At 34.5% G+C, this 13,392-nt stretch overlaps 1 protein-coding gene across 4 annotated transcripts in view; it reads right to left on the bottom strand.

The window, feature by feature from the left end:
• The window catches only part of LOC124230929 (gephyrin), a 575,937-nt gene that overhangs the window by 304,121 nt on the left and 258,424 nt on the right, over positions 1-13,392 (bottom strand). For all 4 annotated transcript variants that reach the window (XM_046647482.1, XM_046647483.1, XM_046647484.1 and 1 more), the window contains exon 4: positions 7,985-8,077. In XM_046647482.1, the coding sequence (XP_046503438.1) occupies positions 7,985-8,077 (93 nt within the window). The remainder of the gene's footprint in view (positions 1-7,984; positions 8,078-13,392) is intronic.

The raw sequence follows: 13,392 nt of genomic DNA, 5'->3' as shown, positions 1-13,392 counted from the left end.
AATGTCCTCCTCTCTCCTAACCTGAATCCTATTTCTCTCCTTCAATTTTGGCTTAAATTTTACTTGTATAAAAATTTCACTGATGACTCAGCTCTCTCTTAATCTTTCCCTTCAAAGAAATCTTTCGGCCTCAACTGGCTGAACATTTTGATACCAGGTTATATTCCCTTGATTTGTCAGGTGACTATTTTAGGAGTACATATACTTTAGCATTTGCTCAATAAAGCCCAAGTTACTCGATAAATACTCATTAAACTGAACAAAGACTATAAATGTTGTTTTTGGCAAACAGGTAGGTCATAAGTGTGCCTACGCCCTGAGATAATTGGATAATGCAAAATAATTATAAACCCCAGATACAAAGTGAACCATTATTTAAAAGCTACCCTGCATGTCACATATCTGAGCCGTTTCAAGCAATATTCCAAGAATTTTAAACTACAGAGGAATTAGAGACCTAAAACAAAATAAACAGTTTCAGGCAGGATATCAGGAGGTAATTAATGAAACTGCACTAACAATCCACATTCCTCACATCATGTAGACTATAGAAATTCTTATTCTTGTTCCTTTACCCCACACCTTAAAGCAGTCATGGGAAAATGTTGACTTACATCTTTATTTTTTAGATATATTCACCAGGTATGCGAGTAGCTAATAACAGATACAACAAGTACAATGGTTAGTAGCAGAAATATTTGAGGCTACCATATCTAATTAGGGGTAATAGGTAACATTATTAATTAATGAGGAAGAAAAAGGAAAAGCATCTAGCATCTACAAAGGTGTCAGGCATTATACTAGATCCTTTTACATGCATTATTGTCACTTACTGGCTTGGATAGCCTTGGGCAAGTTAATTAATTGATCTGTCTCAGTTTCTCCATCTTTAAAACGGATATAACAATTGTACCTACCTCATACGGTTGTTTTGAAGGCTAAATGAATTAACGTATACTTAAAACAGCTCCTGACACATAGTAAAGGCTATATATGCGTTAGTTATTATTATTGGCTACTTTTATTATCTCAATTATTAGAAATAACAACCTTGAGAGGTGGGCACTAGCTAATTTAGCAGATGAGAAAACTGAGGTCTGAACAGGTCAATTTGCCTTAATTTCATAGTTAAGAAATTACGGGATTAAAACTCAGGTCTGTCTGACACTACAGAGTTAGTGTTTCCATTATATTATATTGCAACCCAGCATATTTAGATAAAGATAAGACATGGAAACATATGTGCCATGTACAGGAGTATTTCATAAAAATTACAGGAAGAGCTCCTTAAAATGGGATAAAATAGGGGCTGGCCCCAGGGCCTAGTGGTTAAGTTCAGTGCACTCCACTTTGGTGGCCCAGGTCTGGTTCCTGGGTGTGGACCTACAGCACTCAACAGTGGCCATGCTGTGGCAGTGTCCCATTTACAAAATAGAGGAAGACTGGCAACAGATGCTAGCTCAGGGCTAACCTTCCTCAGAAAAAAAAAAGGCATAAACTATAACCCTTATCTGACCATAGAGGAGTGGTATGTTTTATTTAATCTAGTTTTAAATATTTCCAGTATAAGGCTTTCTAGTATTCTGCCTTCTTATCAATTTCATATTCTTGTTATCTTATTTATACAGAACAATTTTTTTTTATTTTTATTTTTTATTTATTTATTTATTTATTTATTTTTTTAAAGATTTTATTTTTTCCTTTTTCTCCCCAAAGCCCCCCGGTACATAGTTGTGTATTCTTCGTTGTGGGTTCCTCTAGTTGTGGCATGTGGGACACTGCCTCAGCGTGGTCTGACGAGCAGTGCCATGTCCGCGCCCAGGATTCGAACCGACGAAACACTGGGCCGCCTGCAGCGGAGCGCGCGAACTTAACCACTCGGCCACGGGGCCAGCCCCTATACAGAACAATTTTAAGAAGTTTAAAATTCTAGTTCAATATGGTTATTTTTAGCTTTACCATGTATAACAGGTATTTTATTTTAGTCCAAACAATTTTAGAACTATGAAATAAATATTCATAGGGTTCTAGAGTATCAGTATATGACATTTTGCCAGGGAAATAATCAATGTTTTCTAAAGAATATTGATATGTACTTGAAAACAATTATATAATTTAAGTGACCTATGTTAGTGATTAAATTTTCTTTCAAAAACAGAAATCATTAAACATTGTGTTTTTGCTGTGCTTCTGCTATAACGTAGGAGAATTTTTCTGATTGTTAAAATGGCCAATGCTAACTTTTAGGTGAAGCTGTTAAATGTCAGTTCTCACTAATTTTCGCAAGAGTCATGAATTGAGAATCATTAACATATATAGTCAGTAACTCAGGTCAATTACATCTCCTTCCTTTTACTTACACAGTATTCTTGTTTTTGAAGCATAATAATGTAAGGAAAAAATAATTAATGACTGCATAAAATGAAATCCAACTTATAGTACACTGATACCTAAAACTATGAAATACATAAATTTTAACAAATTGATGATAAAATAAATTTTATAAAATGAATATTTTTTCTTTGATTCAATATTTTTGTGAAAAAATTCCTAATAACCTACATGGAAAATATTTGTAGAAAGGCTTAGATAGTAATTCGTTCCAAAGAAATAGAAAGATTATAGGCTACAAACAGAATATGCCTTCTGGAATTCATAATCTTTTCCTAAAAATTCATCCTTTGTGCTAGATTTTGACTATTCTATCCTTTTCAGCATTGGTCATTTTATCAGATGCCTCTTCACTTCCATAAGGAACTACAGAACCCTGTTAAATGAATGTCCCTTATACCAAACTTATAGTTCCCTGAAAATTTTGCTATTCCTTTTGATTATTTCATAATGAACAATTATATCAGGACACTTTTGTTAGGAGGTGTTGCTAAGAACAACAGTTTGAAAAAAAATTTAAGAGAGATTTTACCTAATGTACAACAAAACCCATCAATTTGATCAATTTTGAAATTTCAAAATTTTATATATCATTTAGAATAAGGGATCTTTCATTTTTATTATGCTATACTGCCTAATGACACAATGGAACAATATATTTTATTAAGGCAGGAAAGTGTTTTCCTTTGTTCCTTCTAAAATTAAAAATTTAAGAAATGAAACCCAGCATTATTTCATACTATTAAAGAACAAAAGGTAAAAACCAATAAAATAAGTCAATAAAAAACGTGAGCAAAGATGACTTATTGTCCTCTGACAGACCAAGAGTCAGCAAACTTTTTCTGCAAAGGGTCAGATGGTAAATATTTTAGGCTTTGCAGGCTATATGGTTTTGGTTGCAACTACTCAACTCTGCTGTTGTAGCCATAGGCAACATAAATGAGTAAGTGTGGTTGTGTTCCAATAAAACTTCATTAATGGACACTGAAATTTAAATTTCAAATAATTTTCATGTGAAACCCAATACTACTCATTCTTAGCTTACAAACTATACAAAAAAAGACGATAGACTGGATTTGGCCTACAAGCTGTAGTTTGCTGACTCCTCTGATAGATTATAAGAGTTTCTTGAGGATAGGAACTATGCCTTATTCATTTTCTAACTCCAGCACCCAACATGGCATTGGATACCTATTAAGGGTTAAAAATAAAAAGATTGATGAATGAATGAGTGGATGAAACCTAAGATGTACGCTAGGCTTTTATTTAACTCTCTAATTCATGATCAAAATAATACATTAGTTTACAACCCTTTATTCTGGTGTAGCCTAGTACTCAAAGTGCTAAAAATTATTTTTACCTTATAATTATTAAATAGCTTAATATTTTATAATTTCCCATAACATATAAGCAAACATTTCTTTGTAATTATTTAGCTGTTCTTTTTTAATGAATCTTAATCTTTTAGTCTCTTCTAGAATTTATGCCTAAAGGGCTTTGCACTTTACCTCACTTACACATTCTTGATTATACTTCTACTTTTTAAAAATAATAAAAGATTCTTTTGTAATAATACCTATTTTGGACACACATTATTTTTAAGTGACAATGGGACATGAAGAGATAAATAAAACTTTGTATAGCAATGAGTTCTTATGTTTCACAGAATTTTATAAATACTAGCATTTCACGAATACCAACAGATTATCCAACCTTTATCAGAGCAAAGAAAATGCAATCTAGTCTTTAAAAAAAAGCTTTTTATATCAAAATAAAACACTAAAAAGTTGAAGAGTGTGGATTATTATGCTATTATATGTAAGCTTTGATAGTATCTCATGTTTAGAGGCAGGAGAAGGCCAGTAGGCAGGTGACTATCAGATTAAGCATATTCTAATATACAGGGCTTAAAAATAGACACAAATTCATAATTTAGGAAAATAAATTCTGATTGCCTTATTCCTATAAAATATGTAAACAGGATACACTTTGCTAAACTTGCTCTTCCATTTTTCTTTGATAGACCTGGGAAGAAATCTAAGTCTATTAAACTTCTCATTTTCTCTAGAGTTCATACCCATTGATACTAACTTTAGATTCCTGTATTTCATTTATTCTATTTATCAATTTCCCCCTTCATTTTTTTCTAACACACACATTCCACAAACAATTGTCCCTTGTGTTTATAGATCAAAACTAATTATTGACAATTACTGACTGTAAAAATATTAGTACCTTAAAAGAGAAGTTTTACATTATTTTATCTCTACCATTAATTAATATTATATATATATAAGTCAATAACTTCTGACTCTATTTAAAAATATTTGTAACCCTAAGTTGTAGATAGGTAAATGTGGTCTAGAAATAGTTTCCTCTCTTCTTAGGCACAATTATCTAAGACAAACAGGTTAAAGACAAATAACTACATTATTATAGGCCCAAAATTATATTTCTGGATTCTTAGCTGACATCCCAGTGTTGTATTTTAGACATTATAAGAACTGCAACTATAGAGGAAATGGGAAATTAGTAGAATTATTTGGGGTGGCCTTATATTGCTTTTATGCATATACAGTTTTCAAAGGCTTAACAGTCCTACAGACTTTTGCTGTAGATAATCATACCATATGTATTTATATAGATATGAAGTAAGGTAAATCTATTAAAGATCAAGAAATTCAGGATCAGGTAAGTTACCTGTTTGACATATTTATGTACATTTTAAACTCATTTAAAAAAAACCCACCTGAACACAATTTACCCAGGTAGTAGCTATAGGTATATATGAATATAAGAATATAAGAGCATGTCTAAGGTTTTCAGGTAACTGAAAAAAACTTCAATTAGGAATACAGGACTTCTCAATTTCTGATATAATGAAACATACAAGGCCGTGGAAAGAGAGAGACTCCTGTCAACTAACAGTATCAAAAAGGGGGGAGGATAAATAGATATTAGAATGGTAGAAATTCAAGACCTCTGATTTATATGGGGATGGAAAAGATAAAATACAAAGTGTACTATATCAAAATTAAAAAATAATTTAACAAGGGGCTGGCCCCATGGCCGAGTGGTTAAGTTCACGCGCTCCGCAGAAGGCGGCCCAGTGTTTCATTGGTTCCAATCCTGGGCATGGACATGGCACTGCTCATCAAACCACGCTGAGGCAGCGTCCCACATGCCACAACTAGAAGTACCCACAACGAAGAATATACAACTATGTACCAGGGGGCTTTGGGGAGAAAAAGGAAAAAAAATAAAATCTTTAAAAAAGATAACAATAATTTAATAAGACTGTGAAGATTTCATGGATATATTTTAAATCCAGTGTAACACTGTTTTTGTCCATTTGGTAGTTACATACAAAAAATACTACCAAATTTGTCCACTTGGTAGTTACGTAGCAACTAATAATAAAAAAAAAAAGTAAGGGGCCAGTCCAGTGGCATAGTGGTTAAGTTCACACACTCTGCTTTAGTGGCCCAGGATTTGCGGGTTTGGATCCCGGGTGCAGACCTACACACTGCTCATCAAGCCACGCTGTGGTGGCATCCCACATAAAAAACAGAGGAAGACTGGCACAGATCTTAGCTCGACAACAATCTTCCTCAAGCAAAAAGAGGAATATTGGCAACAGATGTTAGCTTAGGTCCAAGTTTCCTCACCAAAAAAAAAAAACCCTTATAAGTTAACCCTTACATAGCACTTACTAAAATGCCAGGGTTCTCACTGAATCCTCTCAGACACCCTGGTAGGTAGGTACTTCTGTTTCCCTCATTTTATGGGAAACTGAGGCACAGAGTGGTTTAACGACTAGTCTATAGTCCTCATGCTAGTAAACAGCCGAGCCAGGATTCAAAGGTTTCAATTTTCAACCTAGCATTTTGGTATTAACTTGAAGCTCCACAGGATACAAAATACTTAACTTTGTGATGCAAATTATTTCCCCACAATTAAAAATAATGTTGTTTATTGGTTATGAATGAATTCTATGGTAACATTTTTTCTACTTTTTTGATATAAAAATAAGCAATATGAAAATATCAAATCATCACACAAAAAACAGGGATATATAAACCTGAGGTCATTTACTCTCAAACATCTACCACAACACCCAAACTCCAAAAATCAATGTCTTCACAAGATAAGCATTTCTCTTATAAACAAAACAAAACACAAACACATCTCTACAGGACATGGCTTCCCTACAATTATACTTTTAAAGTTAGTCTCAAAGTTTAAAAGAAATGTAAAAATTGGCCAAAGGACTCAGAAGCTAAATAAATTATGTAAGGATGACTTCTTTTTTAAATAGTTGGAGTTAATTTCTCAATACAACTCTATTGTGACTGCTTTAAAAGCAAAACCAATTTATTTATAAGCCTAATTATAATAATATCCAAAAACCTTCTGTGCTATAAATTTTACATAGAAGAAAGGAAAATATTTTAAAACTTGTTTAAAAATTTGCATTTTCACACAATAGAACAGTGGTTCTCAAAATGTGGAAGTATGGTCTATGGGCCACAGCAACATCTACATCACCTGGGGCCTTGTTAGAGATACAAATTCCTAGGAGCCAGACTTTTGCAGATTTATTGAATCAGTAACTCTGTGGGTGGATCCTGGGAATCTGTTTTAACAAGCCCTCTGTCTGATTGTGGTGCAGGCTAAACTTTGAAAACTACTACTGTATACTAGAGTAAGAAGCACAATAATTATTTAACAGATGCAGAGCAAAAGTATCTTGCTGTTAATAAGATAGTAGTTACAATAGTATACTGATTTGAAAATAGGACATAGTTAACATGAAGCTGAAATTCAGCCAAGAAACATTTTTTTGAGAAGTAAAGGAAACAATGTTACAAGTGGTAATATAAGTTTGCATATGACTCTGAAGTGACACCTCAAGTTTATGGTTTTCTTAAAAAGAAAGACTTTTTCCCCTGTATAATGAACACTGCCTACTCTTCATTCTTTCCCTAATTTTTCTCCTTGTGCAAAGGCTGAAGATGATTCTTGTGGCATGAAGCCTAGATATTAATTCTGCTCTTTGGCTTACTAAATTCTGTACTTAAATTCTCATTTAAAATTATGGAATATATAACTCTTTCTCATCAAAAGTACTATAAAACTGGTATAAATATTCTATTACAGTCATACAACTGTGCTTTGAAACCAATGAGAAGGGTATCTCAAGAAAAGAGAAATCAGAAATGTTTGAATTACATTAACAAAGTAATCAGACCAGATGCCATGGCTAAGAGTCAGAGTTCTGCCATCACTTCCTTTGGCAATATGTCTGAATTTCAGCTGAGACCACAGACCACTGAGCAAATGCAGTATTACATTCTGGACCAGCTAAACCTTCCTCATATTATACCATTTCTAGTTTAAGACCAAAGAAAAAAAGTCAAGAAACATTTTTTTATATAATAATTCTCCCACAGCAACTTTTTCACATTCTTAGAACCACAAATCACTTGCTCTGCCTAGCAAAATTATAAAAATAATATAAAAAAGTAAGAAGGATTAAAAATAATATGAATAGTCTACTCCTTGAATATAAGAAAGGCATATACTATCTCACCTCTGGAGTAACATCTCGTGGTGCAAACCCTGTTCCTCCAGTTGTTAATATCAAATTAAGTTCCTTTTCATCACACCAATCTATCAGGGTTTCCTGAAAGAAAACAATAATATTGTCACAGCAGAAGGACTTGCCTGACTGCTCAAAACATTCAAGTACTCAAATATTTCATATGCAGTAAGGAAACAGAATCTTTTCTACAATTAACAGGAAAATTTTGAAGCACAATTCATGGAACAGCTTCACTGTTGATCAAAACACATTGCAGTTTTGGGTATTTCTTTTATTCATTACAAGTTTCAAGTTGTTTAGGAAAATTTTACATTTTTCAGGATTTATTTTACATAGTTGTCTTATTTCCAGATAAGACAACTGAAGTACAAAAGTGGTTAAATAATTTACTCAAAGTTACCCAGCTAGTTTGTAAAGAAGTAGAACTAGGACTCTGTTCGCTTAATCTATTGTTAATTCTATTCATCCATCCCACATTTTAGCTATTTACTAGAAAGGACTATTAAGCACTCATTTAAATTGTAATCAAAAACTAGCTTTGGTATTATATTGTTTCATTATCTTTTTACAATTCAGATCCAAAATTTAACAATACAAGTATATAATTTAGTTGCTGATAACTAGATGTGATACAGTAGCAGGCTGATAACTAGATGTAAAATACAGTGCCCTCAGTTCTTCAAATTTATCAGTGACACAAAATGAAGGATAATTATTTAGAAGGGCAAATTCAGGATCTAAACATGACTTTTTCCCCTATCTTCTCACATTTTTATTTCATCCTAGTATCACAGGAATGGAGAGCCCAAAGCTCCAAATGAAGGAAATTTTTTTCTGTGCTATAATTAATGAATGACACCAAATTTTTTTTTTTTTTTCCTGGGAAAGATGCACTCTCAGCTAACATCTGTTGCCAATCTTCCTCTCTCTTTTTTTTTCAACTCTCCAAAGTCCCAGTACCTAGTTGTATATTGTAGTTGTAGGTCCTTCTAGCTCTTCTATGTGAACTGTCACCACAGTATGGCTAATGACAAATGAGTGGTATGGTTCCATGCCCGGGAACTGAACCTGGGCCGCCAAAGGGGAGCGTGCTAAACTTAACCACTAGGCCATCAGGGCTGGCTCAAACTATTTTTAAAAAGACATAAATTGTATTACAGACAGCTAATCTTCAACAAAGGAGCCAAGAATATACAATGGAGAAAGGAAAGTCTCTTCAATAAATGTGCTGTGAAAACTGGACAGCCACATGCAAAAGAATTAAAGTAGACCATCAGGGCCAGCCCTGTGGCCAAGTGGTTAAGTTCTTGCGCTCCACTTCGGTGGCCCAGGGTTTCGCTGGTTCAGATCCTGGGCGTGGACATGGCACCGCTCATCGGGCCATGACGAGGTGGCGTCCCACATACCACAACTAGAAGGACCCACAACTAAAAATTTACAACTATGTACTGGGGAGAGTTGGGGATAAAAAGCAGAAAAAAAAGAGAAGAAGATTGGCAACAGTTGTTAGCTCAGGTGCCAATCTTTAAAAAACAAAAAAAGAAAGAAGACCATTATCTTTCTCCATACACAAAAATAGACTCAAAATGGATCAAAGAATTTAAGGTAAGACCTGAAACTATAAAACTTCTGGAAGAAAATATAGGCAGTACACTCTTTGACATCAGACTGAAAAGGATGTTTTCGAATACCATGTCTGCTCAGACAAGGGAAACAAAAGAAAAAAGAAACAAGTGGGACTTCATTAGACCAAAGAGCTTCTGGAAGGCAAAGGAAACCAAGATCAAATGAAAAAACAACCCACCAAATGGGAAAAAATATTTGCAAATCATATATCTGACAAGGGGTTAATCTTCATAATATATAAAGAATTCACACAAATGAACTACAAAAAAACAAACAACCTAATCAAAAAGCGAGCAGGGGATATGAACAGATATTTTTCCAAAGAAGATATCCAGGTGGCCAACAGACACATGAAAAGATGTTCAGCATCTCTAATCATCAGGGAAATGCAAATCGAAACTACAATGAGATATCATCTTACGCCTGTTAGAATGGCTATAATCACCAAGACAAAAAACAACAAATGTTGGAGAGGTTGTGCAGAAAAGGGAACCCTCATCCACTGCTGGTGGGAATGCAAACTGCTGCAGCCACCATGGAAAACAGTATGGAGACTTCCCCAAAAATTGAAAATAGAAATACCCTATGACCCAGCTATCACACTATTGGGTATTTATCTTAAAACCTTGAAATCAACAATAGAAAGAAACTTTTGCACCCTATGGTCATTGCAGCATTATTCACAATAGCCAAGACAAAGAACCAATCCAAGTGTCCATCGATTGATGATTGGATAAAGAAGATGTGGTATACACACACACACACACACACACACACACACACACACACACACACAATGGAATACTACTCAGCCATAAAAAAGACAAAACTGTCCCATTGGCAACCACATGGATGGACCTTGAGGGCATTATGTTAAGCAAAATAAGCCAGACAGAGAAAGACAAACACCATATGATTTCACTTATATGTGGAATATAAACAAACTTATGGACAAAGAGAACAATTTAGTGGTTACCAAGAGGAAGAGGGGTGGAGGGTGGGCACAAGGGGTGAAGAGGCACTTACATGGTGTCTGACAAATATTAATGTATAACTGAAATTTTACAATGTTATAAACTATTATGACCACAATAAAAAAAAAAGATATAAATTGTAGACTACTGAGAGCCAGAAAGCTCAAACACACACAAATTAATGAGTATTATAATAAAAGTAATATTGAGGTGGTTTCACAACCAAACTTAAAATTTCCACTCTCTGTGCTTTTATCCATTTAAAAAGTAGGAAAGTGTAAAGACTCATCATTCTAAGTAGTTATTATTATTTCTGATCTATAAAAAAGCATAGTTGATACCACAACTCAGCAATGAGATTAACTGATCTTGTCCTCCCACTAATGGATGCCAGAACACTAGATTTCTTTGTAACATTCCTAAACACACCATCTCAGTACTGGATTGTCTGTGCCACAGCTGTCTCATCTCTGACCACACTCTATTTACATTAGATCTTGACAAAAAGTGATATGAAATCGAAGTTGTATCAAAAAAAATACCTCAAGCAATAAAAAAACTATATATCAAATACAATTTTCAGTATTTTCAAGAGCAAGGGGGCATTCAAACTTTTCAAATTTTAAGATGCTAATAAAGATAGTCAAAATAGTTCCTTTACATTGAAGAATGCTACTGTTTGGCAATAGGCAATACCTCCTTATAACATAATTCACCTGTTCATTAAGTAAACATTTACTAAGTACCTACACCATGTATTAGGTGTTAAAGAGTTAAAAAAATAAATTAAAGACTGACCCTGACTTCAAAGAGTTCACAGTCAAGTAATGGTTCTCAACTTTGGTTGTACACTGGAATCATCTGTGGGACTTGAAAAAATACTAATGCTTGTGTCCCATCTCTGGGGTGCAGCCTGGGCACTGGGACTTTTAAAAGCTTCATAGGTGATTTTCAAATGCAGCCAAGCAATTGAGAACTATTAATATAAAGAGACAATTTGTTCAATTACCTGAAAGTGAATTTCACAGCTAACTCAACTGGGTGAGCCCACAAAGATGTTATGAGCTTAAAATTAGTTGCACCATAAGAATATTACTTAAATTTTTCTATTCCCAGATTGGATAACTGGTAATACCTACCGTATAGACTTTTTCATTTAAACAATATTTGATATCTTGAGCTCAATTAAGGACTCGTTCAAGTATTTGGGAAGTACTATTTTGTTGTCTAAGTAGTTGCATGATGTGCAACGGTTTTTCATTTGAGCAAAAGTTTTAGTCAGGCTTTTGGACTTTTAAGACAAAATAGCAATCCTATCATTTACTCACTTGGTTTCCAAAACATAAGGATTCTCCCTCAATCACCAATAAAATACAAGTATTCCAGGCACCTAGTAGTCATATATTTACTTAACTCAATTCATTTATTTAACAAGAAAATATCTCAGAGTATACTTTTATTCAGGCATTTCATTAGATAACAGGGATAGAAAGATGAATAAAGCATGGTCCCTTGTCTCAAAGATTCAGTCAGGTAGAGGAGCCTGAATCTATAGTTGTCTAGACCCTTGCTACTAAAACTATGATCTGAAGAATTGCAGCATTTGTATCACCTGGGAGCTTGTTAGAAATACAGAATCTCATGTCCTATGCAAGACCTATTGAATCAGAATCTGCATTTTTAGAAAATGCACTCCCGAAAGTGATATACATGCACATTAAACTAGACTAAATATGCTTTCTACTATGTACTATTCTAGATTTTCTGAGTCTTATTTTTCTACCATGTTAGACCACCTGCAAGCAATTTATCTTACCAGATTTGTTCCTGCACAGGTAAGATCCCTTTGATTCTGAGATACAACTTAATATTTGGCTGCCTCTACCAGGCAGGATACAACTGAGCGCTTTTGCATGAAGCACCTTTATTTATTTATTTATTTTTGGAGGAAGATTAGCCCTCAGCTAACTACTGCCAGTCCTCCTCTTTTTGCTGAGGAAGCCTGGCTCTGAGCTAACATCCGTGCCCATCTTCCTCTAGTTTATACGTGGGACGCCTACCACAGCATGGCTGCCAAGCAGTGCCATGTCCGCACCCGGGATCCGAACCAGCGAACCCCGGGCCGCCAAGAAGCGGAACGTGCGAACTTAACCGCTGCGCCACCGGGCCGGCCCCGCATGAAGCACCTTTATGAAAAATGCCTTTGCATCTATGGCAAAACTGAGGCTGGAAATGTCTATTTTAATGAGTAATTTTCCCTTATGTTGAAGGTATTTCTTTAAAAATTTACTTCCTTGAACTTCCAGGTTAGCACAGTAGAATGAAGTTGTATTGTAGAATTTCCCCCTCTCAACATCTAAGAAAAATAAGCAAAAAAGAGTAAAAACTAGAGGAAAAAATCTCCATGAGCAACAATCAAATAAGAAAAATATATAGCTTCATGTCATAAATCTCCAAAGTTGGGTGGTCAAAGACAGAAATGAAACATCTTTGAGAAGCATAATGCAGCATGGTGAGGCTCCTAATGCTGCTTTTGCTCCCAAAGAAGTCATACTGATGAATTATCAAAATCCTAAAAAATCTCACTAATACCTTCAATTCTAGAGAGATACAAACTGAAAGAGACTTCTCATCTTTTTCATCTTGTAAGCAGCTGCTGTGAGAAAGAGATGAAACAAGTGGCTGACTCTGTGATCAAGATGAAGGTTACAAGAACAAATGCATACTGAATTGGGGAACTAATCTGAAACCTAGTGATACCTCCACATAATAATGAGTGAAATGCTTATCTAGATA

This window comes from Equus quagga, chromosome 20 (assembly GCF_021613505.1).
Source record: "Equus quagga isolate Etosha38 chromosome 20, UCLA_HA_Equagga_1.0, whole genome shotgun sequence".
Taxonomy (NCBI): Eukaryota; Metazoa; Chordata; class Mammalia; order Perissodactyla; family Equidae; genus Equus; species Equus quagga.
This window is presented reverse-complemented; position numbering and strand designations above follow the sequence as displayed.